Here is a 25,302-nt window from a genome sequence, read left to right as displayed (position 1 = left end):
TGGGCTTTGACACCCGTGGAACAGGGCACCAACGCTAAGCCCAGCCGGGGAGGTGGCGCTGACTGAGACTCAGGTCCAATCTGGTTCCATGTTTTCCGTGCTGCACTTGGACTAAAGAGTAAAGACTCGAAAAGTCCATGATATTGATGAGGAAGTCTTTCCTTACCTATTCAGTCAGTGCGAGACCATCGAAAGACCACCTCTTCTCTCCGTATGTTTTCAAGAACAGACTGAGTCCGTGATCGAGAATTTAGAGCATCCAACCCCTGACCATGGCCATCAACGATCGTGATGAATGCCCGGCTCCAGCCCGACCGCCGGTTCGTGGCACCGACAAGTCTCATTGGCTGCGGCTTGATTACTCTGGAGTAATCCTGGTCAAACCAAATGGGGCTGGCTTGGATTTTTGCAATTGCAGTGTGCAGTGACGACGTCAGCCCGCCGGAAATAGGTGAGTGGGCTGATTTGGTTTGTTATTGTTTACAAAACGAGTGTATATATTGTTCTAATATATCTTCGGTCTGTGTCGTGGCAGCTGTAGAGTACAGCGTAGATGATGGAGTACACCCATAGAAAGAACCTAGAATAGATGGAAATTGCGGCGCGGACAGATGAAAGAAGTGACGAACGCTGAGGTAGGTTCAAACTGGTTAGGTTATTCCCTGTCAGTGAACCTTCATCCGACATGACATCTAGCGTGGATTCAGATCCAAGACAGCAAGGTGGGGATACCTCTCTATCTCATACATCCCCTTATGCCTTCTGCTTGGGATTGTTGCAGCCGGAAATAGCACGGCTCCCATGTTGGAGCTACAAGAGAAGTGAGAGATTCGTAGTAGGTTCAATTCAGCTGCCACAAGGTAAAGAGCTTTGAAACCGCCACTTGCGCCAATGCTGCCGTACAACGACACTACATCAACCATACTCCTATAACATACCACCTCCTGTTACCCTAGTATCCAGATATGCAGGCCCCTAAAGTTCGCCGGAAACAATGACTCGAGAAGTGCGGGCCAGATGTCGAAGCATGAGAAAACCGAGGAAAGAAAAGAGGCATACCAGCCTTTTGGCAGAGCAGTCAATGCGGGATATCACAGAATCGAGGATAAAGAAGAACCGAAGAAGCAGTAATATGCATGTCGCGATGGGCCTGGTTTCTCCAAACTGATCGGGGGAAAGAGTATGAACATCCTGCGTTACTCATATCGGAATATGGGCAAGAATAGCGGAAATCAGAAACAAGGACCAAGAATCCATTACTCCCTGCCGAGGCCGGAGAAATGAAAAGGATACAGAAATAAATCTTCTGGGGTATGGTAAAGAGGACAAAATCGGAAACTCACGATGAGCCCCAGTTGAGGAAAGCATGTACAGCGCAAAAAAGAAAAAAAAAGGACATGATATATGCAGACATCACAACTCCACTAGCATGCATCGAAAGCCATAATCACATGTCAAAATTGTCGTCAACATTGAAAATCTCACCCGCGTCTCCAGTCTTCTGAACGCCAGCCATGCGGTGATCTATAGAATTCGCAGATCTGTGAGATCGATGCATCGACTCGTAATCCTCATCCATACGATCCCCTACTTCGTTCTTGAAATGGTGATCAATCGAGCTCTCATTTACAAAGGTGAAGCCTTGAAAATTGGCTTGCATCCCTGGAGATAGCGGTGTTGACGCAGCCATGAACCCGTTCGCAAGGGCTGCAGCCCGGTCATTCAGCGAATTGCTGTTCTCAAGAGCGTTGGTGAACTCAGGATCAAAGTTAGACGTATCTGTGTCGGACTTGAGTTTGGGTTTGAAAGGTGGAATAACCTCCTTCCTGCCCAGAGCCTCCCAGTCAACGTCATGGAAGAAAGGATGCGCCATCAGCTCTTTTGCATCATCCTGGGCTCCGAGGCGGTGCTTAGGGTTCCGGTTGAGCAGACCCTTGACAAAGTTTCGTCCTTCCGTGCTCAAAGCATCACGGGGGAATCGAACTTTGCCGAAGGCGATGTTCTTATACATTTGTTGCGTGTCTTCCGCGTAAAAGGGACTCCATCCACAGCACATCTCGAAAACGAGGACACCAAGTGACCAGAAGTCAACCATTTTCGTATAGCCTTGCTCATCAAGCAGCACCTCCGGGGCTAGATATTCGGTAGTCCCACAAAACGTATTCGTTGTATCGTTCTGAGTGAGGTTCGCCTTGGACAGACCGAAATCACAAAGCGCAATGTGACCGTTCGCATCAAGAAGAATATTTTCTGGTTTGAGATCACGGTAAACGATATCATGATCATGCAGATGTTGCAAAGCCATAATGAGCTCAGCAATGTAGAATTTAGCGCGGGGCTCCTGAAATCGTCCTTCTTTCTGGAGGTGCCAGAATAATTCACCTCCTGACATGTAATCTGTAACGAGATAAAGATCCGTGGGGGTCTGGAAAGAGAACTTGAGACCGACGATGAATGGAGAAGCAGCCATAGCAGTTCGAACAAGGATATTCCGCTCACCAACAGTGTGTGCAACCTCCTTCTTCTGGATGATGACCTTCTTCGACAGAACTTTCATGGCATAAATGCGTCGAGTATCCTTCTTCTTCACTTGGTAAACCTGACCGAAGGTTCCTTTGCCGATGAGCTTCAAGATTTGGAAATCATTCGGCCCGACCTGTTTCTTGTCCGTCTTCTCAAATCTCATCTCCATATGGATCTCTCCCGAAACTCGAGTATCTCCTGCTGCCCGACCTTTCAGAGGGAACCAGTCTTCCAAGCGACTGTTATCTTCCTTGAGATCAACGCAGAGCCGCACATGGCCCAAGAAAGCTTCTGAATCATTGCGGTCATATACTGAGACATCGATTTCAGACTTATCACCGAAAACATCACTAAATAGCGATAATGATTAGAGAAAGGCTGTGGTTGCGATCAGAAGAGAGAGAACTCACAAGACCGCTTCATGGTTCCAGTGGGGGTCTGTTACAGGAGCATGCCCTCTGGGATCCGTGTTCTCAAGTGCGCTGTTATGGCTACTCTGTCGGTTCATTGGAATGGCCATTGGGCGTCCGGCGTCGAAATCTGCTTGTTCGAGTTCCTTTTGTTGTCTTTTCAAGGATTCTTTTTCCTCGTCCTGGACGCTCTTTGAGATTACTTCATTCCACTCAAAGACACAGACAACGTATGGGTCGAATCCCGGCTGGAGTCCTTTCGCTTCCGATATCTTAACATGCAGTTTGCCCTTTACAGACGCGACCGGAGGACCTGAAGCTGGGGAAGAAGTATCCATCGACGAGGGGAAGACCTCGTTGAGTTTCCCTGTGATTTCATCTGCGGGGTCTGAGGGTTCATCGGGCGGTGACTGGGTTGGGTTCGACGATCGAGGTGGAGGTACGGGAGTTTTCCCGTTGGGTTGCAAATCTTCGTCGGACATTGCCCGAGGTGTGTGAGGAGGAGTATTCTTTAAGTGCGAAGGGTTCGACACGTTGGCAGTTAGCTTCGCGACGTTCTCAGAAGACGTAGAAACATGTACTTTCTCATGATCCAGAAGGGGAGCCTCCACCAAACAATGTGCTTCCGAGGCATGGGCAAGAGAAGGATTGGAGAAATGTGAGGCAAGGACAGGGTCGTCAGAGATGCTGGAGACAGGATGGGAGGTATGACGGCGTGCCTGGGGGTCAGAACAGGACACGCTTCGAGATGGAGAGAGATAATTCTTCAGAGTGTTGAATATAGAACCCATTCCTTTATCTTGGGCCGCGTCTGATTCTTCGGACTCCTTCTGGAGAAGGGAGCATGCCGAGGAGCAAGGCGGGGTAGGGAGCGCCGTGGGAGGGCGAGATTCTTGCGAAATCTCCTGGGTTTCCATTTCACTGTCCGGCGGAGTGGTGGGAGAGTCGAGGCGAGCCTCGTCGCGCTCCATCATGACAAAAGACCCAGACGACGAGGAAGAGTGCCCAGGTGTTTGGGCACCGCGTGCTCCGTTTGAAAGCGCACTCGGCTGTACATTGTCTGCGGAAGAGGGAGAAGGATCGGAGAGGGAAAACCGGGTCTTGAGAGAGCGAAGCATGACAGCAGAAGAGCTACCAACCTGGAAGTAATTGTGCATTATGGATGGTAGACGCCTGTCAGCCGGGTCGGGCTGCGGGGTAGCAATTCCAGATGGACTCGGAGTACTCGAACCGATTTGATCGTGGTTATCGTCGTCCTGAAAACCATCGCTAAGGGAGATGTTAGCCGCCCAGTGTCTCTGACGGTTCGCTGACTTCATTGTGGAAGAGAGCTGGAATGCAGCGTAATGCTGGCATGCCGGACTGTTCCAACAAATAGTGCGCCGCAGAGAGAAGCAACAGATATACGAAGGAGGCAGCAAGACAGGTTTGGGCAAGGAAGTGGGATGAGCAGGGCATCAAGTATGAAGCTGCGGCTGCCTCGAGAACAATGCGACGGCACATTCGGAACAACCAAGCCAAATCCGCAAAATCCGCAGCCGAGCACGAAGACCGCACCACCACGTCCGCCTCGAGAGTTTGGTTCCCGCGTGTAGTCTATCCTGCCTTCCTTGCCAACCGAATGGTAGAAATAGAAAAATAGTAAAACTTACTTCTGAGAAGGTGGCTGCTTCGAAAACTCTGTGTTTTCCGAACCACTCTGAGCAGCAGCCATTATTGTGATTCCATTCGACACCAAAAAACTCCTCCAGAGTCACCCCAAGAACCGAGACAGAGATAGGAGGACTGGTGAGTCGACGAAGAGAAGAGAGGGAGAAGTAAAAAGATAATAAACAAAAATGGGAGGAGGGTAGTGCGGGGGTCCGAAAAGAGTGCGGGATTTCAATAATAATGAAGAAGAATTGAGAGAAGATCGGGGTTGAGCTAGGGAAGTTTGCGGGAGGAGACTGTCGGAGGGGGGCAACCCGATCGGGTTCGGAGGCCTGCGATGGGAGATCGAGGAGGGGTCGATGCTCGATTCAAGTCTTGATGGCAACAGAGCTGATTGGTTTGGTTAAACGGCTTTTCGAATGGATCTCATGGCAAGAGACTTTTACTTGGTGCAAAAGGTAGCAGCCCTCACATCAATATATAGACCCGATAATGCCGCAGTGAAGAATTCTGTTGCCAACTTAAATTCAAGACAAGGAGGAATCTGGAACACTTCAGGCTGTGTGGGCGCGAGGAGGCAAACAGTCAACAGGAACACAGGAGAACCAGGAAGAACCCATGAGCCAAACAGACGACGAGTGGCGTTTAAGACCAGAAGCTGACCTGCCTTGAACTGGTGCTGAAGATGGCCTTGACCTCACTACGTCGTATCGATTACTTGTCTCTGGCAAGTATCCCTGGGGCCGAAGAGCTGTGAAAGTAAAAATAGTACGGCATCCAGCGGTCGGCCCGTCTCAGGCTTTGTCTCTTACTCGAACTGCCCGCTTCAGAATGCCATTATATTATCTCAGCCCGAGCAGCAGCAATCACGGATTGGAGACTGGCTTGGAGGAAATTGGCACGTTTGAAGATGATGATCCAAGGTTGGAGCCTGACCCTGTGGGGATCCGACCACTGACCAGAGACTCGACTCCTCGAGACGTCGGACTCCGGAGAAGAGGAACCAGCTGAAGCCATCCACCTGCTCTACAGAGTACAGGTATCTCTCCAGAGTATCTAGGTCAGAAGACAGTTGTTGTCCGGTGATAGAACAGAGCATCTGCAACTAGAATGTGACCGAACCACCGCGAGATCCCCGATCATACTGAAGGGCTTAACCTTGTAGCACACGCGGCTACAACAAAGTCTATTTTATCCTAATACTCTCCCCGGCTCAGGACTGCCTGTGATACTTGACTTGGCGGTGGTGCTATCGGTGATGCCGATCGACTTTAGTTGTACAGTACATATCGTGCACAGAGTACGGTACTCGAAGTCGAACATGATCTGCTTCAGGCATGATACACAGTTTTCAGCGCCAGTCTTATCAATCAATCCCTAGCTCTTCACGCTAATTGTCGATAGACGCATGGCTTCGGATTAGGAACACTCTGCTGCCTTCCAATTTCCGCCACCTCCTCACTTTGTCTGTATAGAAAAAGGCGGGGTATGCCCCACCGCTGCGCCTACTACCACCAATGTTGACTTCCGGACAAAAGCGAAATGGACTGCCTGGCTCAATGCAACTAGGGTGAATCGCCTTGTCCTACTCGACGCGGCTTTTTCCGTCCACTGATACGGAGTACTCGTCGGCCGCACTGTGCTGAGCTCCGAACTGCAGAATGTAAATTCTGAGTGGTTGGAACTGCCATGCGCCCAGCGAGCTTTTGCAGAGAAACATTGCGGCATGGCCTGCAGCAGCTTACCGCTCTTTCGAGGCATCTCATTCGAGCAAACAAATTATTCCCCGTTCTTATATGGTCTATGACCTATGGCGGCTCCATCAGGGACGGGCAGCATACTACTCCGTAGCTCTTAGACGATCGCTCTCTTGCTACCTCTGGTCTGCTTCCTCCTGGAGATTTGCAGCAGCTGCGCTATGCTCAAAGCCTACCTGATCAGTCCGCTTCATACAGATCACCACCTCCACTTACTCAGCCGAGCCTGTGGTGGTTGCACCATCTGGCGGTCTAGCTCGGACAGAGCAGCGGAGAACGAATGTGCAGGCAACAAATGCCGGTCCCAGAGCCACGGTCTGGTTTTTAGGTTATGCTTTAATTCTGGAACATTCATCCTTCTGCCGTCATTGCTGGCTGGCGTTTCAGGGCCGTGCACCTGAAGCTACCGACCTTGTATTCGTGTAGTACAGAGCTTCAATTCTAGAACGCTATATAGTAAAAGTTTTCCACGGGCTAATCGCGGCAACCCACTTTTGATGTAACTTGACGCATTATGATGGCCTCCTGCATAGCGCTGATGATGTGCGGAGGTTCTCCTCAGCGAAATGATAAGGACGAGGGGTTCGTTTGAGACTCCAGTCCTTCACATGTGAATTGTATCAGAGATCTGCTTTGTGCGTCACCAATTGCTGTACATTGTTCTCTGTGTAAAGGGTAATTGCCAGACCGATACTATTTCCTAGCTTTCACCAGCTGCTAGTCAGAAAGAAGGCAAAGAGAATAGGCTCATAAGATGCCTTGGTACGCCCTTTCCGGCTGCCAGTCTGGCGATAAGCATCTTCTAGCCTGACGTCATGCCGTCAATCTGCAGATCCACACAGGGCTTAGGGTAAACTGCACGTGGCAATCACCTGACCTTTTCCGGAGAAACAAACCTCCAGAACGGAGCTTCGGCGCGGCAGGAAAGAGCCAGGGCCTCCATCAAGCGTTTCTTACTGGCCTGTAGGCGGTGTTATTCTCCCTCATCCACCATCAACTCCAGCTTTCACCATGCCTAGAAAGCTGCGAGCGGCCGCACAGGCGGCCGCGCAATCAATGAGTGAGTCAACTATTTTACTCCTGATTCTCAAATTTCAATTTCCCCCTTTCGCCCTCTGTTGTTCCAGCGCGGTCCGACAACGAGAGGCGCGACTGCTAACCGCTCTATAGAAAATGTTCCGCCCCCGCTTGGCGACGGTTCAGACGAAGAGATGATTGGAGCCCCTCCGTCGCGTGAGTCGTCTGCACCTGTGGTACCAGACGAAGCAGACGAGGAGGAGGAGGAGGACCAAGAGAACGAAGGAGGAAACGAAGACCAAGGAGAGGCTTCATCGAAGGCGGAGGACGCCGATACTTCAGCGCAGCCTACACCAGCGGCGGAAGAAGGGGAAGAAGCAGCAGCGACACCCGCACAGCACTCCAATCCGCCATCACGACCCGATACCCCAACACATCTCGAAACTGGCCGCATGTCGGCCATTCCGCGAAAACGGCGCATCGGCCGTCCGCCCAAGAATCGTCCTCCAGACTGGGACGCGCCGGCTGACGGACAGCAAATTCAAGTCAGCACCCCGATCAAGAGGAGACGCGGCCGGCCTGCCGCGAGCGGGGGGAGATGGGGCCGCGGCCGTGGACCGTCTCATGTCACGCAAGTGCCAATTGACAAGGAAGGGAATATGATGGATGTCATTGATGATGAGGTAGCGGTTCCTGGCGATCCGGAGGGGGACACCAAGGTCGATAAGAACGGTATTCTGCAGGGCGATCGAGAGTACAGGGTTCGGACGTTCACGATTCTCAACCGTGGTGAGCGACAGTACATGTTGTCTACGGAACCGGCAAGATGTATTGGTTTTAGGGACTCGTATCTGTTCTTTCAGAAACACAAGCTGCTCTACAAGATCATCATCGATGATGATGCGAAACGCGATTTGATCGAGAGAGATATTATCCCCCATTCTTACAAGGGTCGCGCCATCGGTGTGGTGACTGCCCGCTCTGTGTTCCGCGAGTTTGGTGCAAAGATTATTGTCGGCGGAAAGAAAGTCATTGATGATTACAACGCCCAGGCTGCCAGAGAGCGTGGAGACGTGGAGGGTGAGCTTGCTGTACCAGAGGACAAGCTTCCGCCGCCGGGTGAGCCATACAACAAGAACCAATATGTAGCATGGCACGGCGCCAGTAGCGTTTACCACACCAGCACGCCCACTATTCCCATACCTGGTACTGGCAAGGTGGTTGATTCTAAGAAGCGAAAAGTCACCGTTACAGGAGATAACTGGATGTTGGAACACGCCCGCGAAGCCGCGTAAGTCAACTCTCCAATATATAAGAGCCATTGCTAATAACATGTAGCAACTTCAATGCCGTCCTATCTCATACACGCCAGCAGAACCTCGGGGGCGTCTACGACATTCACACAAATATCATACAATACCCTAAGATCATGCAACCTACGCACGCTCGCTGGGAGCGAATACCCCCTGCTGATCACCGAGGCGCAAATAAACTCACAAAAGATATGTCGACCCTTACCTTGTCGAACGGCGTGATCGGTGAAGAGAATATTCAACCAGAGATAGAACATCAGGACAACCAGCCGGACGGAGAGACGCCTACTATCTTCTCCACTATCCCTTCTACGCTTTCGCGTCGGTTTGCTGTCCTTGACGTTCATACGGAGAGCTCGCCATATTCCAACATGGGTATACCTGGTCCCGACGGCGATGTCCATGATCTGGGCTCAAACGGCTTAATCAGCGTCGCAAACCCCAAGCATCCCGAATTTGTGAACCCCGAGATCCTTGATGAGTTGCCACTTGAGTGCAAGGAAGCTCTCGTCGAAGCCGCGTCCCAGGAATGGGAGTGGAAGTCGAGGTGGTGCAGCGAGGTGGACGATGGGGCGAGGGTTGCGCCGCGTAAGAGCTATGCGTGGTTTCCCTGATCTTCACACCGTTGTTCTTCCTAACTACCTGGGGTAGTATGGGTGCATAGTCATGAATTTCTATTTCTGTCATGATAGGGTTCGTTTCCTTTTCCTTTTCGATTTTTTCGGTTGGTCGGTATGGGTGCAGGTGGAAATGGGAGTTATCTAGCTACTAATTAGGTCTATTCAATTGATCCCCCGATGGTATAACTTGCCGGGTTACACTATGAGTTTCTCTGCTTTGCCTTGTTTGAAATGATTGTAGTAACATAATCGAATGCGCTGGGGTAACATCTTAAGCACGAAATATATATGTATAAAATGACATAGTAGGTGAAAAGCAAATCCCCGTTTATAGACTGTTCAAGCAGAAAGTATCAACAAAGTAACCTCCGAACAGCGGAACAGGCTGTACGAAAGTAGATGCTCGCGGTCATAGTGGCTAGGACACGACGCTGGACGAGCGGGTGTTGGTCCCACCGTCGTAAGCAGCGTTCCCAGGCTGTTTCTGAACAAGTTCTGCCACTCTCCTCAGTGACCACGATAATGTCTGGTAAGATGGGTTAAAATAACGCTGGGATTAGGTTAACTACGCGATGAAAATGGAGGGCTCTTGACGACCGGAAGAAGAAAAGAAGACTGCTTGGCTAATCGTAGGAAGTCATGACGGTTCCAAACTCCAACATACGTGTAGGGAAGAAGGGAGAGAAGATTATGAAAATGAGACCAAAGAGACCACGATTACATGGCCATTTCCGCACGTAACTTCTCCAACTCGGCTTCCTCGTCTTCCTCTTCTTTCTGTTTCGCTTTGGCGGCTGGGAGATGTTAATATCAGCAGTTGTCCTTTTCCTTGAACAGGACGATGGAAGCACTCACGTTCTGCATTCCCTGGCGCAGGTAGCCGGTTGAGTTGGTCTGCAACCGGTACTGTACCTGTGTGGAGCATGCGCTCGTCCATAGCCTCCTGCTCCATTCCCTCGAGTTCCGCCTCCAGATCTTCGTCGTCCACTTGCTCGCCGAAGGGCGTGTCAGTGATTGCCTTTGCGATCTCGTCGGTGACGGCGTGCTGCTCCCGCAGTTTGTCCCTAGTGATCATGTTAGCATGCCTGATGCACCTGGGCTATATGGCCAGCAGAGCAGAGTAGATTAGTACGCACATCGTCTCGTCGACCTGCTCGACGGTCATGCCGTTGTGAATCTTCTCCATGGCTGCGCCAGCAGCCTTCATAGCGGTCAGGGTCTCGTGGTTGATGTTGGCCGCTTCGATGGTGTATATCTGCTGCTCCAGCTGTGCAATCTGGGCCTGTGTATGTTCGAAGTTCTTCTCGTGTACCTTTTTCCGTCGGAGGGCGGCTTTGGCGGCTGCAGTAAAGTCTGGTCAGCCTCCAAAAAAGAACGTAGACACCTGGATCGATACACACCGTTCTTATTTGTCGTCACGTTCTTCTTGGCGATGGCCTCCTGTTCGTTCATTTGATTCTCCAGGTGCTTTTCGCGCTTCTGCAGCATGTCAAGGTGGCTCCGCAGCTGGAGGATGGCGTTCTTCGGCGCTTCCTTGCGCTTCTGCGCCGCCGCACCACCGAACCATGACCACATCTTGAGAGGATAGACGTTCTAGATATTCTCCGGTTATATCACGGTGTTGAAAGGCTGAGCGATAGGCGATGGGACTTCGTCTCGTCCCGGCGGAGTGTGTCTTCGAGACCGGTTGAAGGTGGAGTGAGAAGAGATAAGTAGCGAGAGGAACCGCAAGGCTGAAATGCCAAGTTCGATAGGGTAAGCAAGTAAGTTGCAAGCGGATATATTCACCCAGAGAAACAAGGCGAGCGATCAAGTGAGAGATCAGCGAAAATTGCGGGAGTCAAGCGGGCAAAGATGGGGATGAAGTCGGACGAGGGTGTTTTCCCCTCCAGGCGTCAGTCTTCCTTATGACATACGCCACGAGCCTATCGGAGGGGACTGGTCACGTGCGCTGAACCTTCCACCGGATGATCGATCTTCTCTGTTTGTGTCCTTTCTTTCACCATAAAGACAAGGCAACATTATTATGTCCCTGCGACAGGCACAGGATGAACGGCCCTATTCCTTCGATCAGGGCGTTTCTCTCCGACATCCCGTCTCTCCCGGCTGACTGCAAAGTCCGCTTTCTTGGTTGGTGCGTAGAACCGTTGCCTAGTATCACCAAGCAAATAATCTACCCAAGGAATCACTTGAGAAAAGGCGAGGTAATGAACTAACCTCATCTTGGCGGGTAGCGTTAAAACATACCATATCTCCACTGGCCGCCTGGTTCTCGAACATGACTACCCGCGGACAAAGAAGCCGAAGCGGCCAAAGCAGGATCCCCCGTCCATCTCTGTCGATGTCGATGCTGTTTTAGAAACAGTGACATGGGAGGAGTTGTGCGTCGGCGCGTGGGTTAATGTTATTGGGTATGTGCGCAGAACTCCTGCTGAGGCCTTGATGGGAGAATCATCAGCGCCACCTGAGTCGGTGCATGTTGATGCCGTAGTTGTCTTTCCGGCTGGGGCAATTGATCTGGGCGAGTACGAACAGGTCCTGAGTGACTTGTTGCAGTTGGAGAGGATGAGGCGCGAGATTGAATGATCTCGAGTCTAGTATTCAAGTACGTGTCATTATCTATTAAGCTTTAGATATCCCGCGCAATATGTATAGGCTATCACCAACAGGCTAAAAGCAACAATGGTATCGAACTCCGTCCGTGCAAAAAATGACTTTTGAGATCCTTGATCCATCAACTTGCCCGTTCATCCCTTTGGCATCAAACCTCCGCCTTCTCCTTGTCCTCCGCTTCCGCCTCGGCAACTGCTGCTGCCAACCGCTGCTCCAAGCGCTTCCGCTTTCTCTCCAACCTCTTTTTATCCTCCTGCATCCGACTGATAAGCGCACTCTTCATCCGAATCTTGTACCCATATTTGTAGAACACGAAAGGAATAGGGATAATCGCCACCTCAAGCAAACCCAGTAGCGTCCCAGCCCAGTTGGGACCAAGCGCATCGTAAAGATAGGTGCCTACTAGCGGCATAACACCTCCCAGTATACTGCGCATAACCGAGTTCCCTGCCAAGGCAGAGGCAGCATACACGCCGTAGCTATCAGTCAGATAATTTGAAGCGTAGATAAAGACACCGGCATTTCCGCAGCCGAAGAAGACACCGGCTAGGATGGGCACTATCCAGGGAATAGACGCAGGGGAGCAAGTCCACGCGAACCAGAGCTCTCCTGTTGGGATCAGAATGGCCGCGATACAGACGATCGAGACCATGGCTTCCGGGGGCACCTTGTCGGTTTCAGGGTCGCGCCTGTGGCTATTTATCATGCGGCGAATCAAGGGTTCGCAGGTGATCATGATCATGCAGCCAACTCCGATACCGCAGAAGGCTAGGCCCGAGAGACCGAGAGACCAGCCACGGATTTGGCGGAAGACGATGGGGTACGCAGTAAAGCAGAGATAAAGAATTCCGTAGACGATGGCAATGTAAATGTTCCAAAAGATACTTGGGTTGGTTAGCAAGGGCAAGATTGAAGCAGTGTGACTTGAATGGTCTTACCAGATGGGCTCTACGACAGCCATCACAAATGGACGACTCAGATTGACTTTCAACATCTCAGCAAGGCTAGCCTTTTGGTCGTATCGGCTCCACCACCGGTCATCATCAGTTTCTTTGCGTCTCTGTGCGGCCTTTCTCTGCAAGATGATAGGGCTGTAAGTCTCCTTCATGAGGCAGGCAAAGCCGAAGGCAACGCCCGACAGGATCAGAGCAATCCAGTTCATCCATCGCCAGCCCAGATATTGGGTCACGAAACCGCCAATAATGGGACCCAAAACTACCGTGCCGTCAGTGGTAGGCTCTCCGGGATAAATGAGGATATCAACATACCTGGACCGTTGATAGGCCCAATACTCCAGACAGAAATGGCCAACGCTCTCTGCTCATCGGTCACAAGATCGGCTACCATTCCGGGCGCCGTGGAAATCATGACACTTCCAAATAATGCCCCAATGAATCGGACAATGATCAGAGACTCGATGGACTTGGCCAGCGCGCAGGGAATAATCAATACTGTGAAGAGGCCCAGACACGCAATTGAAACTGGCTTTCTCCCATAGACTTCACTCAACGGCGCCATGAACATGGATCCAATGGCCAGACCGATCAAGTAGAAAGTCAATCCTAGGGTGACAATGGTAGTGGACGCCCCAAACTCTTCGCCTATCTGTGATATACCGGATGTGTATGACGTTGAATGTAAAACACTTTTGATAAGATCGTCAGTTCATTCAAGTCCTAAGAAAGGCTAATTTTGACTGACTCACATGAGCAAAGTGTTATACGAGAGCATCGCAATCGCCATGCCCTTGTACTTGAGTGACCAATTCTTAGGATTGGCCTGGTCGTTTTCGTCCTCAAAGTCGACTTCATAATTAGGGTCCATCGTGCCCGTGGTCCCAATCGACGTGAGTCTCCTAGCCAGTTCCGGCTCTGAGATCCGTGAATGGCTTGTTATAGTACGGCCCAGCGCTGCAATCTGATCGTCGTCAATGGAATCCTCTGAGGATGTTGATCCTGATAGAGAATGCGTATCTCCATCTGAGCGGCCTTCACTATGCTGAGCCATTTTCGACGAATCAGTAGTAGGAAAGTCTGTCATGGTCGACATCTGGTAATTGACAGAGCCCCGTTCGGCTATTTCGAGGCGTCCTCGATATAGAACCTGCGCTCAGTCTGCGCCCGTCCCTTCAGGGTGTACGACAGAGGAAGTATACAGATGGAGCTGCGGGCAAGGTACGGAATGCTTGAACGTAGGGTATGACGCGTTTGTACTGTATAAGGCCGGCAAGGGGGGTTACGATGCCGTCAGTTGCATCGAGAAATTGGCGCAAGAGTTGCTTAAAGTCTGACTTATAGGAAGATTTTGACTGTCCGAGGTGCCCCAAAGCTTGATCTTCGGGTAAAAGAAAAGAAATTTCAGAAATTGGCCAGCCTGGGGACGATTGGCATTATAATCCAGCGATTCATGGTTAGTGGCCCGAAAATCTTTAGTGACTCTCCAAGGGCGTGGGGCATCGAGCAGACAGCAGGCACTAGCGGCGATGGAGAGCATCAATGATGGGTTTGTCCGCCACATTTATTTGTCTTGACAAGACGGCTTCGTCGTGACTCGCAAGAGAGGAATGCCGATCCTGCCTGGCGCGATCTATTCACCATGGAGTTGGGGGGTGCCCAGTGCAGGTGTCCCTGCTCTCCTTCCGAAAACAGCACTTAGACCTCGGTCCATAACCCCGCTGAGTGCTCAGATCATCATGGGCAGCCATCCTCTGTTTACCCGGGTAGAATGCCGATGACTGAAGAATTGATGTCTCTCCCACGTCTTTCCTGCGGCTTCAGACCCAAGGCTGAAACTTTGCAAAAGGTTGAATAACTGAATTCAAATTTTGAGATCCACCTTTGGCCCCATACCAGGATGGAACAAGCCGACTCCACGGGGAATACCCGAGGATTTTCTATACTTCGGACTTCGGTACGGATCACGGCTGTCTCTGATATTCTAGTTTTCAATGGCATCAACATTTTGGAGAGGCATTTGCTCACTGCGTAGTATACTGCAGATGATTCATACAACCACCCCCTGAGACGCCAGGCCCTGGGAGAGTTGTCCATGGTCCAGAAGCAGAAGGAGCCGGCTGTCCACCCGTGCCCACGGTGCCGGTTTCCCGAGAGCCAAGCGTCTTTGGTCAGTTGATGGACAGGTCTAGCTTCAGGGCTGACGACGGATCAAGCAGAGAATAAAGGCCGTTGGCTCATGCAGCTGTGCTTGGGTATCCATGCTGTTGTTCAGGATGCAGCTTGAGCCTGCAGACCGACAAGAAAGCCACACGAGGTCCATCAAGGATTCAAGGGTCATTTTGGGACGGCCTTGACTCTGAGGTCCAGATCCCACGCCAGGCTCCACAACTCCTCGGCCAGAAGGCCGGGCTCGCCGCTCATCACGTGTCAGCCCTTCTACCTTGGCTTGGCACAGGGATGGCCTCAGTGTAGTGTAAGTATAAACTGGTAGCTGATGGTGGTCTGGACTCACTTGAACACTGGACAACCTGTTTTCGAAGACTTTCGATCCTGGCTTGCTTCAAGGCACGGCTTGACTTTAGCTCGTTCATATTACAGCACAATATTCTCTTGTTTTCTAGTGCTACCTGTCGTGGTTTCGGATCGTGTTCCCCGCAGCGTCCAGGTGAGTCATGGCACTTGGGCTTGATCCCAAAGGTCTGCTAACAGTTTAAGCATCAACTGCCAGCTGTGCTTCAGGATACTCGACGGGTATTCCACAATGTTCTGTTGAAGAAGTCAAGTCTCGTGTAAGTGCTAGGTGCAAAATGTTCAAGTCAACGGACTTGACATCTCGTAGGATGTCTGCCAACTACGGTGAAAGGACAAAAAGCACAAATTCCAGAGCTCCTTTTGATCCCTGGTGCCGATCAGCTGTTTGATGGTGCAAGATCCAGACTCATGAGTAGGTGATATGATTGGGGCTGTGGTCATTCTAATCAAAGGGCAGTCTTCTAACCAAGCCGACTAAATTACCAGCTGTTGGTTTTTCATGGCTCCGCTTCAACTTCCACATGAGTTGTTCGTGAACTGATCAATCTTGTCGGCTTGAAGACGCCATCTCGACTTCTTCTATTTCCTGTTTTCTGCCACAAGGAAATCTGGTTTGTGAGTCTGACTCGGTGAAAGCTGTGAGTAAACTTCTTCTGCGCAATGGTGGCTGAAACTAAGATAGTACAATAGCCCACTGGATTTGGCCTCATGGGTGGATTGTCGATGATGTCAAAGCCGTATACAAGAAGGCTGTCCATAGCCCGATTGATGTTAGCTAAACGCTGCCTCCGAGGCAGGGTTGGCGCTACGTTGTCGTTGGTGGTTGTGGTGTGTTATATCACCTTTTGGCCAGGCCTTTCCACGGAGCTGCTGCGTGAAAACAATCTGTAAGTCACAGCTAATTACTGGTATTAGGGCTTGTTGGCAACTGGATCATCTCGCAGCTCGTAGGGACAAGACCCCGCAGCCATTCGGGCCTTGATCTTCAGCAACCTCGCCATGAACTTCTCGATCTGGGTTTTACCTTTGTCAAAACGAACATTTTTGACGAGGCCGCGTATATAGCGCCTTTCCCCAACCATGGCCGAACTCAGTGGCCGACCTGCCATTGACCGTGTTCCACAATGCTGCCATGATCCGACAGACAGATCGCCACGAGGCTTTCCTCCCATTAGTCCGCAAGGTCAACGTTGGCGGGGCCGTCAACGTGCTGAATGCCCTCAGAAAGGCCGGGACCAGCTGATTCATCTCGACATCTTCCGGCTCGGTCTGTCTGCGCCGTCCTAAACCTGGATTGCGCCTTGGGAGAAAAGGCCGAGGCACGCCGTACAGGTTCTCAGTGACGAATCTGAAATCCCCAAAAAGCCTTACGAGCTCTTCGGTGCCCATCCCATCTCGAAATTGGAAGCGGAGCGCATCGTCCGCGCAGCCGGTGATATCAAAATCAACTTCCGCACGGGCTGTCAGACCCGCAAATGGAATCGCCGGCGTTGACAGCGAGGCTAGCGCAACACTTGTGGAATTGTATTGGAAAATGGGCGGTGGTTCAACGCAAGAGCCAATTTTCAACCCTTAAGCAAAACCCTAACTCACTAACCACTTGCTCCAGCTGGCTTCACCCCATATTTCAAAACCTGGTCAGCCCCGAAAACGCTTCCCTCGCGCACCTCCTTTACGAAAAACGCCTAATCAAGCACGCTGCATCGCCCTCAACGCTCCCAAATATCGGGGGAGACGCCTTCATCGTCACAGACCCTGGTCCAGCGATATCGTTCGGAGACCTCTGACAACGCTCGCCACGACGCCCATCCGCTTCCCCTATATGCACCCAGTGCCCATGCTTATCCTGTCGTATTTGTAGAATGGCACGTCCTCCTGCGGCACTTTTACCTCCTCTGGCTGCCTGAGGTCGCGGGGGACTTGAGTAGACTCCAGCCGGCGGTCTTCGCGGTAAGCAACCCGCATATTATCGTTGATGAGGGGCGGGCTAGAAAGGACCTACTGAGGGATATTTGGGGTATAACTCGCCGCTGACTACCCTGAATGGGGTTTTTAAGGACTTGGTGCATTGGAATCGGCTGGCTGCAGAGAAGGGCGCTGCTGTTCTTATGGGGAAGGTTAGATGGTACTGCAGGTTGATAGCGGTTGGAGGTTATATATATATATATATCTTTGCCAGGGATCAGCTCATAATTATGGCCAGCTTCCTATGCTGTACTGACTTTGAGGAGAACCCGTGTAATTTCGATAGGTGTTGTCGATCATTCAACTAGAATGGATTTTAGGATCAGTTTGCTTGTGCGAAGCCCTTTATCATGAAACTAGCTGGGTACAGCGCAAAGTAAATAATGATTAATTTTCCAACGCCGGGTATACTGATACTAAGCAGCTGGCCAAGACAGTTGTCGAGCTGAAAACGGCGCCAGTTCTGGAACCCGCATTGTACAACAACTAGCGGGTTCAGAGAGCTCTAGTCTCCGATGATGAGACTCCGCATGACTGAGCGAAGCGATGAGGACACGAGTATCCGGTGCAACCATTGTGTCATCGTTGGTTTCAACGCGTCAAGTGTTCTAGCCGGGACTGGAATCAGAACATGGCCTGATATCATGCGTAAGAGATGTTTATAGGACTCGATGTGGCTCTGGCAACACATGCCGCAATGACCGTGGAGAACTGCCAAAGTGACTGTCCGACTTCCGCAGACGATATAGCTGACAACATCATACAGAAAGTGGGTTGCTTTGCATTGGTGGTCACGCCATGATGCTGTTTACCGGGCCTGCTGCTGAGCGTATTGCCGTCTCTGCTCCAGAATCTTCATTCGCAAGTCCTCGGCGGCAAGTTCCACATCAAGAATAGCACCGACACCACGTCGCCATGACTCCTCCAGCCCAGTCAACTCTCCTTGGCTCGCCTCTTGCGCGATCTTACGCTGCTTGTTGACATTCTCTGCCGCCTCCTTAGTCTCGGCCAGCTCCTTCTCAAGCCCTCTAAGTATGTCTTCCAGCTGCGAATTTCCGATCAACCACGCATTTTTGCCGCCTTCTTCAAGGAGCGAAAGGTTCTCATGCCGTGAAGACAAATGAGAGCTAGCTGTGTAGGCTTTCCGCAAGGTCTGACGCCATTCATCAAGATTGGGTGTTGCATCCGGGCTGCGAGTCGGTGGCTCTGGTGCCTCATAGCGCGATAGATCGATGCCTCCAGTCAAAGGTAGACCAGCTGCCTTGCGCTCGAGTTCCTGCTGTACGAAGGGCGAGAATTTGGGCTCCGAGAATTCGGGGATTGAAGGATGGATCGAAGTTTGGTGACCAGATGGAAGTTCTGACGCGATTAACCTCTCCGCATTCGCCCGCGCCTGGGCGGACGGCGTCGCATCGATATCTGCATCGTGTTAGAGTGTCAGTTTTGTATTTTGCGTCGAGGCTCTTACACGGGAGGGAGTCGTGGGATTCGTTTATGAGGGGCATTTTGAGTGTTGATTTCGGCGGCTTCCGAGTGTCAGGCCTAGAGAGTTGGGACTTGGGGTCAGGTAAGTTTACCTGATCTTATGCTTGTCTTTTCGCTGTGGTGCTGCATAGTCACGTGCAAAAGAATTACAAATACCATATGTAGTAGACTTAGCCAAATACGGAGAATCTGGAGCCCCTTCCGAAACAGGTAGGCACGATCCTAGCTCTATCCACCACCACTAGGCGCCCCGCAGGTTGGACCCCGGTGAGATCATCGCCTTCATATCAACCTTTTGTTATACCGTCCGACAAGACCAAGCTTTACGGTTTCCCACGCGCTGGGACGGCTCGCAAGTGTCGGATATTTTGTATTCTGTGACTTGTGTACTTGGTTGGCTCCGGTATTGATCGACGTCTTGTTCCGCTCTGGCATGCTACATACTCCGCATCTTGCCAATAGCACATGCTCGGATTACCACTGCCATCACTGCCCAGTTCTCCGCACGAGTCTAGTGGGATAGCGTATGACCCTCACTCTTTGACGAGGCCTTCTATTTACGGCACGGGGCTTTACAGTGTGTCCAATCAGGCTGCAGCGGAAAGGGCGCGATTTCGATTTGAGGCAGGGGTAAACAGGTTCAGGAATTGAAGCTATATTCAACGGAAACGCCAATCAGACGTTCTCGCCATCCCCCTTCGCTCGAACTAGAGTTACAAATACTCCGAGGCGCCGCGCCCAGGCACGATCTAGCCCGGGTTTCTCGGCCATACCTGACGAAAAGCGTCCAAGTCAAATATATAGTTTTATGAACCCTAGGTACGGTGGGAGGAGTTCTCTGATGTCATAGAACTTGACAAGACTGGGAGTGCGTATTCCTCGGCGCTCTGAAAATGGCAAATATCAGGCTTAATCTTGCTATTGTCGGAACTTTTATCTTTGCTGTTGTTCTCCTGCAATTGATTTCTGTGCTTCATGGCTATGATGACGCCCCGATTTTTGAGGTGAAGTCACAGTGGGATGATCGATCGTCAAACTACGTTGCAGATGATAGCATCCTTCTTCTGGGAGCCGGCAAGGCGGATATTACAGGGTGAGATCTATGCTGTTTCTTGCACCTGCGCAGAGTTACTAACACACTGCATAGACCCGTGGTCGAAGTAGGCTTTGGAGGATATGCTGACACCGATCAAATTGGCACTGGTCTGCGCCAACGGTTGTACTCTCGAGCATTCATTGTTGGAAACCCTAACGACCTCGAAGAGACCTGGATCTACATAGTCCTTGATGCACTAACGGGAGATACTGGAATTCGACACGGGGTTCTAGAAGGGCTCGCCAGTCTGGGAAGCGAATACTCTCGATACGGGGACCGTAACCTCGCTCTCACAGGCACACACTCCCATTCAGGCCCGGGCGCTTGGTATAACTATCTCCTCCCGCAAATCCCGAATAAAGGCTTCGATAAGCAGAGCTATCAGGCAATCGTTGACGGTGCACTGCTATCTATACAGAGAGCCCATGAGAGCCTTGCGCCCGGACGCCTCACCTTCGGTACAATTGATGTCGAAGACGCGAACATTAACAGAAGCCCATACTCCTACGATGCCAACCCGGAAGAGGAGAAGGCACGGTATCCTTCAAATGTTGACAAACTATTAAGGCTCCTGAGGTTTGACAGAGAGAGTGACAATAAAACGACCGCTGTTCTAACGTTCTTTCCTGTACATGGTACGTCACTATACGGTAACAACACTCTCGCAAGTGGAGACAACAAAGGTGTTGCTGCTTGGCTCTTTGAGAGAAGCGTACAAGATGACGCGAGGTTTACGGATGACTTTGTGGCTGGCTTCTCCCAATCAAGCGTAGGCGATACTTCTCCGAACATTCTTGGGGCATGGTGTGAAGATGGATCGGGAGAAAAGTGCCGCTACTCTGACAGTACATGCGGTGGACAAAGTTCGAAGTGCCATGGGCGCGGGCCATTCTTTCGTGAGGATAACCACGGCGCGAAGAGCTGCTTTGAAATTGGCCGCCGCCAATACTCCGCCGCCAAAGAACTATACGGCCAGATGGATACTGAGGCAATACGGATCCGTAGAAGCTCCCAGGTCAGCTCATTTCATCTGTTTGAGAACCTGGATGGATATACTTTCCAGTCACCTTTCAATTCCAGCACTCTAAGCACATGCTCCGCGGCGCTTGGATTCTCTTTTGCTGCGGGGACTACCGACTGGCCTGGGTATTTCGACTTCACCCAAAACGATACTACACCTGCAGAGCGTAACCCACTGTGGTATATTGCTCGTGGATTTCTTCACTCGCCGACGCCTGAACAAAAGAGGTGTCAAGAACCTAAGGACGTTTTGCTAGACGTGGGTGAAATCAGTCTACCTTACGCTTGGACACCCAACATAGTGGATATACAGCTCCTCCGTGTCGGGCAGTTGATGATTGTGACCTCCACGAGTGAAGTTACAACAATGGCTGGACGGCGGTGGAAAGAAGCGGTCGCGAAATCTGCAAGTGATGTGCTTTCCATCTCTGATCCTCTGGTAGTTCTAGGCTCTCCAGCGAACAGCTATGCACACTATGTGACTACGGAGGAAGAGTATAGCAGACAGCGCTATGAGGGCGCCTCAACGCTATACGGGCCCAACACACTGGCAGCATATGTTAATTTGACGCTCACATACCTGCCGTATCTTGCTGAATCCGCCCAAGCAGAAGGTCAATATCCTCAACCGTCAGGGGCTGAACCACCAATCAACACTGATAAATCCTTGAGTTTCATCCCCTCGGTAGTGTACGATGGTCATCCGATCGGCAAAGCGTATGGGGATGTGACCGCGTCCGCCGGGAACGCTAAATATGCACCTGGCGATGTAGCGACTGCCACTTTCATCGGCGCTAACCCAAGGAACAACTTACGGCTAGAGTCGACTTTTGCAGCAGTCGAGCGACAAACAGAGGACGGGGTATGGGAAACGGTGCGAACTGACAGCGACTGGAGCCTTGTGTATCGGTGGAACAGAACCAACACCGTTTTAGGGCACAGTGAAGTGACTTTGCAATGGGAGATAGAGGACGAGTACTACGCTGCTGGAAGCCCTCGACCAGTGCAGGCAGGAGTCTACCGGTTCCATTATTATGGAGATGCGAAGGGCCTCAATGGGCGAGTCGAGGCATTTGAGGGAGTCGACGAGCCCTTTACAGTCGTTGTCTAAGCAGCGCAAGGGCGAGGTCTAGTTATGGTGGTAACGATCTCTATGATAGCTTTAGGCAAGCATCACTTGATTTACTTTGAATATTATCTATTGACGAGCCAAGTCTCTATTACCTTTGTTTTCTCGTTCTGCCCAGCTGGTGTTTCATGTTGACGCCGCAGTTCCTCAGCGCCAATGAGTTTCTGCAGCATCTGGATCGACGTTGACGCGCGCCAGCTGCATCTCTCCTGACAGCCAATCATTTGATTTGCTGCAGAGACTAACTAACTATAGCTCCAGCACTGCAGAACCAGATCGAGCCCAAGCAATCAATGTCCGTGCTTGCCAAAATCTCCCGGCGCATAAAGGATCCTCATGGTCCTGCTGCAGGTGTGTTACAGTTTACTGACTTTGTCTTCTCCTTTGTCTTGTTTCTTTCTCTTCCTTTCTTGTTGCTGACTTTCGTTCTTTCTTTTCTTCCAGGGTCATGAGCCACTATGTCCCTTGATACTGTGCCATAAAAGGACCGCTGCACTACCACTGGGATGCCCTCGCTCGCTCAATTTGTTAGCCGCCTACGCTCTTTTCCCGTCATTTTCGCGATGCTCCTTCTTTTCTTTCTTCTTTTGTCGGTTTGCTCGGCTGGCCCGATCTTTTTCGCTCCTACTATCTCTAATAAGCATGACACATTGGACATAGCTTCGACAACTTTGCGCGCCTCTACCCACCTCCTGGTGGCCAGAGATGACGACGATGACATGCCACTGGTTGTCATTCCATTTACCCCAGGGCCTGGCTATACCCCATCCACACAGCAGCCCACATCTGAAGAGTCTGAGACCGACGCTGCGACTTCATCCCCTACTCCTGCTCCCGCAACTGAGGAGAACCCGGTAACGGGCATGACAGCAGCCACTTCAACGACTAAAGCGACCTCGTCGCCCCATGAACCAAATACGCTGGTAACGACTGGGGTTATCGAAGATCTTCCAACCGGGTCTGAGACAAGTACCAGCCATGCTACCTCTACACCGATAACAGCTGGCACTGTGGAAGATCTCCCAGCAGGTTCTGAGACTATTATATCCACGCCAGTGACCACTGGTATTGTTGAGAATCTTCCAATGACCGAGTCTGAGTCTGTGAGCCCCGCTGCCTCGACAGCTGAGACTCCACCATCGCCTGTACCTACAAACGGACTAAAAAATGAGACCCAGAGTGGCAGTTTACACGATTTGCATACGTCCTCGCCAGTTCACTCAGGCCCTGACTCTACAACCTTGACTTTGGGTACAGACAGAAGTACAAACACAACCTCGAGACCGGTTATTCCTGTAGAGACAAGCACATCCTCCCACAGTGGTTCACCATCGCGAACTCCAGCGCAGACTCAGACTTCGAGTGCTCAACCTTCTGTTGACGAAGAACCCCTAACCTCAGAGACGTCTGGAACGGAGCCCTCCACCCAGGCACAAGCCCAAATAAGCACCACTCCCGCCAGCAGTACGTCTACCACCCATACAACCCCGGTCATGGTCCTAGTCACAGAGGGCGTAGATTCGGAACACCCTACAAGCGAAACAATCTGGCCGAGTCGGGAATCTAGCTCAAATGCTGTGACCTGGGCTTCTTCATCACCTTTAATACCCACTTCTACTTTCATGCCCGCGCCCACTCCCACGCCGGCCTGGACTTGGACGCCTACCTCTGCTGCTACATCCACCCAAGTCTTATCATCCTCAACCACTTCTACAACTGCTACTTCCATACCTAACGGAGCACCTGCTTCTACAACAACAATTACAGCGATCTCCACAATTGTCCAAACGTCTACATTACCAGCGGGACAAGAGCCGGAATCAAAGTCTACACCTACAACTCCCAGTCCCATCTCTGAAGGATCCAGCTCTACAACCACAGTTACAGAAATCTCTACTATTGTGCAGACATCCACATTGCCACCTGGGACACAAATAGAACCAACTTCAGCGTCTCCAACTTCCAGCCCTAATCTCGAGGATGAACCCATATCCACGACTACACTCACAGAAATCTCCACCATCGTACAGACATCCACGCTGCCAGCTGAACCAGAAGCGGAGCCTACAACAGCACCTTCAACTCCCAGCTCCAATTCTGCTGAAGAGCCAACCTCTACAACTACTTTCACAATGGTGTCCACCATTGTCCAAACGTCGACTTTGCCCGATTCCTCAGAGCTCACGTCATCAAGCATACTCATAGTGACACCTACAACACCAAAACCGTCGCCCAGTCCTGCTCCAGAAGAGGATCCAAGCTCAACAACGACCATGATCCTAATCTCAACCATCGTCCAAACTTCCACCTTACCAGCAGAAACAGAAGGAGAAGGAACACGGGCCCCGACTTCAACTCCTCAGCCCCAACAAACATTCACCCTGACTGGTACCAAGACAGCCACGGTCTCTCGAACATCCACCGCGACTGCAACGGCAACAGTGACAGCCGCTGCCACTCAGGAGGGCCAAGTCAAGGCGTGCGGTGATGCCACTGGCGACGACGACGAGTTACAGCTCGTCCCCTGCACTCCTGCTGGGTTCGCTACGATCACGGTAACCGTCACGACGACCGTCACAGATAGAGAGCCCGATCGCACGGTTACCGTTACTGCATAGGCTAGTAGCCTTGTTTCTTGTCTATCTTGCATATACCTGCCTTTTACTAGTCTAATTTAGCGTGCATGTATGTACTGATACTGATTATATATTGTAGACTATGGATTCATAAAGTATTTTAATCTCGTCGTATCATCCCCTTTTGTCCCGCGTAGATATGGTATAGGTGCTCATGGAAAGTTGTTCTGGATAGCGCGCGGGTGTCGAGCAAGTACATAATAGGAAGGCACCTATCATGCTGCATTATAGGCCTATGGCTCATAGCTCTTCTACATTTGAGCATATTTTCAGTGGTGGGCATTTTTGGTAGGAAGTAAACCAACCCTACGTTCCCGTCACGAGGACCACGGCCTGCTCTATTGACCCTGGAGTTAATAAGGTCGATCTGCTGTAGAAGAGGACCTTCAGCAGGCTGGAAGGTAAAGAACTGAAGGTATTAGAAAGATACACATGCTACGGCGTTGCGGCCTGTTGAACTTTGTACAAGTTTTAGATTGTATTCTGGTCTCATTTGATATAGTGACATGAATTGAAGTATGTCCTTTTCTGCGCGCCATCTTCGAGTTAATGCCTTACGCGGCTTATTTGAGGAAATTGA

General features: G+C 51.1%; 7 protein-coding genes across 7 annotated transcripts; 3 read left to right on the top strand and 4 right to left on the bottom strand.

The window, feature by feature from the left end:
* Positions 1 to 1,447: 1,447 nt before the first annotated feature.
* schA (serine/threonine protein kinase SCH9) lies at positions 1,448 to 4,252 on the bottom strand (the record flags this gene model as incomplete). Its single annotated transcript, XM_026742614.1, has 2 exons — positions 1,448 to 2,873; positions 2,934 to 4,252. The coding sequence occupies 2 exons, from the start codon at positions 4,250 to 4,252 to the stop codon at positions 1,448 to 1,450; spliced, it is 2,745 nt and encodes a 914-aa protein (XP_026608459.1).
* Positions 4,253 to 7,351: 3,099 nt separating this feature from the next.
* On the top strand, positions 7,352 to 9,284 carry DSM5745_00597 (chromatin structure-remodeling complex subunit RSC7; the record flags this gene model as incomplete). Its single annotated transcript, XM_026742613.1, has 3 exons — positions 7,352 to 7,400; positions 7,511 to 8,648; positions 8,696 to 9,284. The coding sequence occupies 3 exons, from the start codon at positions 7,352 to 7,354 to the stop codon at positions 9,282 to 9,284; spliced, it is 1,776 nt and encodes a 591-aa protein (XP_026608458.1).
* A 723-nt stretch (positions 9,285 to 10,007) lies between these two features.
* Positions 10,008 to 10,865, bottom strand: DSM5745_00596 (ESCRT-III subunit protein SNF7; the record flags this gene model as incomplete). Its single annotated transcript, XM_026742612.1, has 4 exons — positions 10,008 to 10,084; positions 10,146 to 10,354; positions 10,427 to 10,631; positions 10,691 to 10,865. The coding sequence occupies 4 exons, from the start codon at positions 10,863 to 10,865 to the stop codon at positions 10,008 to 10,010; spliced, it is 666 nt and encodes a 221-aa protein (XP_026608457.1).
* A 1,186-nt stretch (positions 10,866 to 12,051) lies between these two features.
* Positions 12,052 to 13,910, bottom strand: DSM5745_00595 (MFS transporter; the record flags this gene model as incomplete). The annotated part of the gene is made up of 4 exons (XM_026742611.1): positions 12,052 to 12,787; positions 12,842 to 13,118; positions 13,172 to 13,548; positions 13,609 to 13,910. The coding sequence occupies 4 exons, from the start codon at positions 13,908 to 13,910 to the stop codon at positions 12,052 to 12,054; spliced, it is 1,692 nt and encodes a 563-aa protein (XP_026608456.1).
* A 4,254-nt stretch (positions 13,911 to 18,164) lies between these two features.
* DSM5745_00594 (pre-mRNA-splicing factor SPF27 family protein) lies at positions 18,165 to 18,861 on the bottom strand (the record flags this gene model as incomplete). The annotated part of the gene is made up of 2 exons (XM_026742610.1): positions 18,165 to 18,775; positions 18,825 to 18,861. The coding sequence occupies 2 exons, from the start codon at positions 18,859 to 18,861 to the stop codon at positions 18,165 to 18,167; spliced, it is 648 nt and encodes a 215-aa protein (XP_026608455.1).
* Positions 18,862 to 19,734: 873 nt separating this feature from the next.
* On the top strand, positions 19,735 to 22,068 carry DSM5745_00593 (neutral/alkaline ceramidase; the record flags this gene model as incomplete). Its single annotated transcript, XM_026742609.1, has 2 exons — positions 19,735 to 19,934; positions 19,989 to 22,068. 2 exons carry the CDS (start codon positions 19,735 to 19,737, stop codon positions 22,066 to 22,068), a joined length of 2,280 nt encoding a protein of 759 aa, XP_026608454.1.
* A 311-nt stretch (positions 22,069 to 22,379) lies between these two features.
* On the top strand, positions 22,380 to 24,704 carry DSM5745_00592 (uncharacterized protein; the record flags this gene model as incomplete). Its single annotated transcript, XM_026742608.1, has 2 exons — positions 22,380 to 22,437; positions 22,747 to 24,704. The coding sequence occupies 2 exons, from the start codon at positions 22,380 to 22,382 to the stop codon at positions 24,702 to 24,704; spliced, it is 2,016 nt and encodes a 671-aa protein (XP_026608453.1).
* Between the last annotated feature and the right edge of the window lie 598 nt (positions 24,705 to 25,302).

This window comes from Aspergillus mulundensis (genome assembly GCF_003369625.1).
Source record: "Aspergillus mulundensis strain DSM 5745 chromosome Unknown scaffold_0, whole genome shotgun sequence".
In the NCBI taxonomy this organism is placed as follows: Eukaryota; Fungi; Ascomycota; class Eurotiomycetes; order Eurotiales; family Aspergillaceae; genus Aspergillus; species Aspergillus mulundensis.
This window is presented reverse-complemented; position numbering and strand designations above follow the sequence as displayed.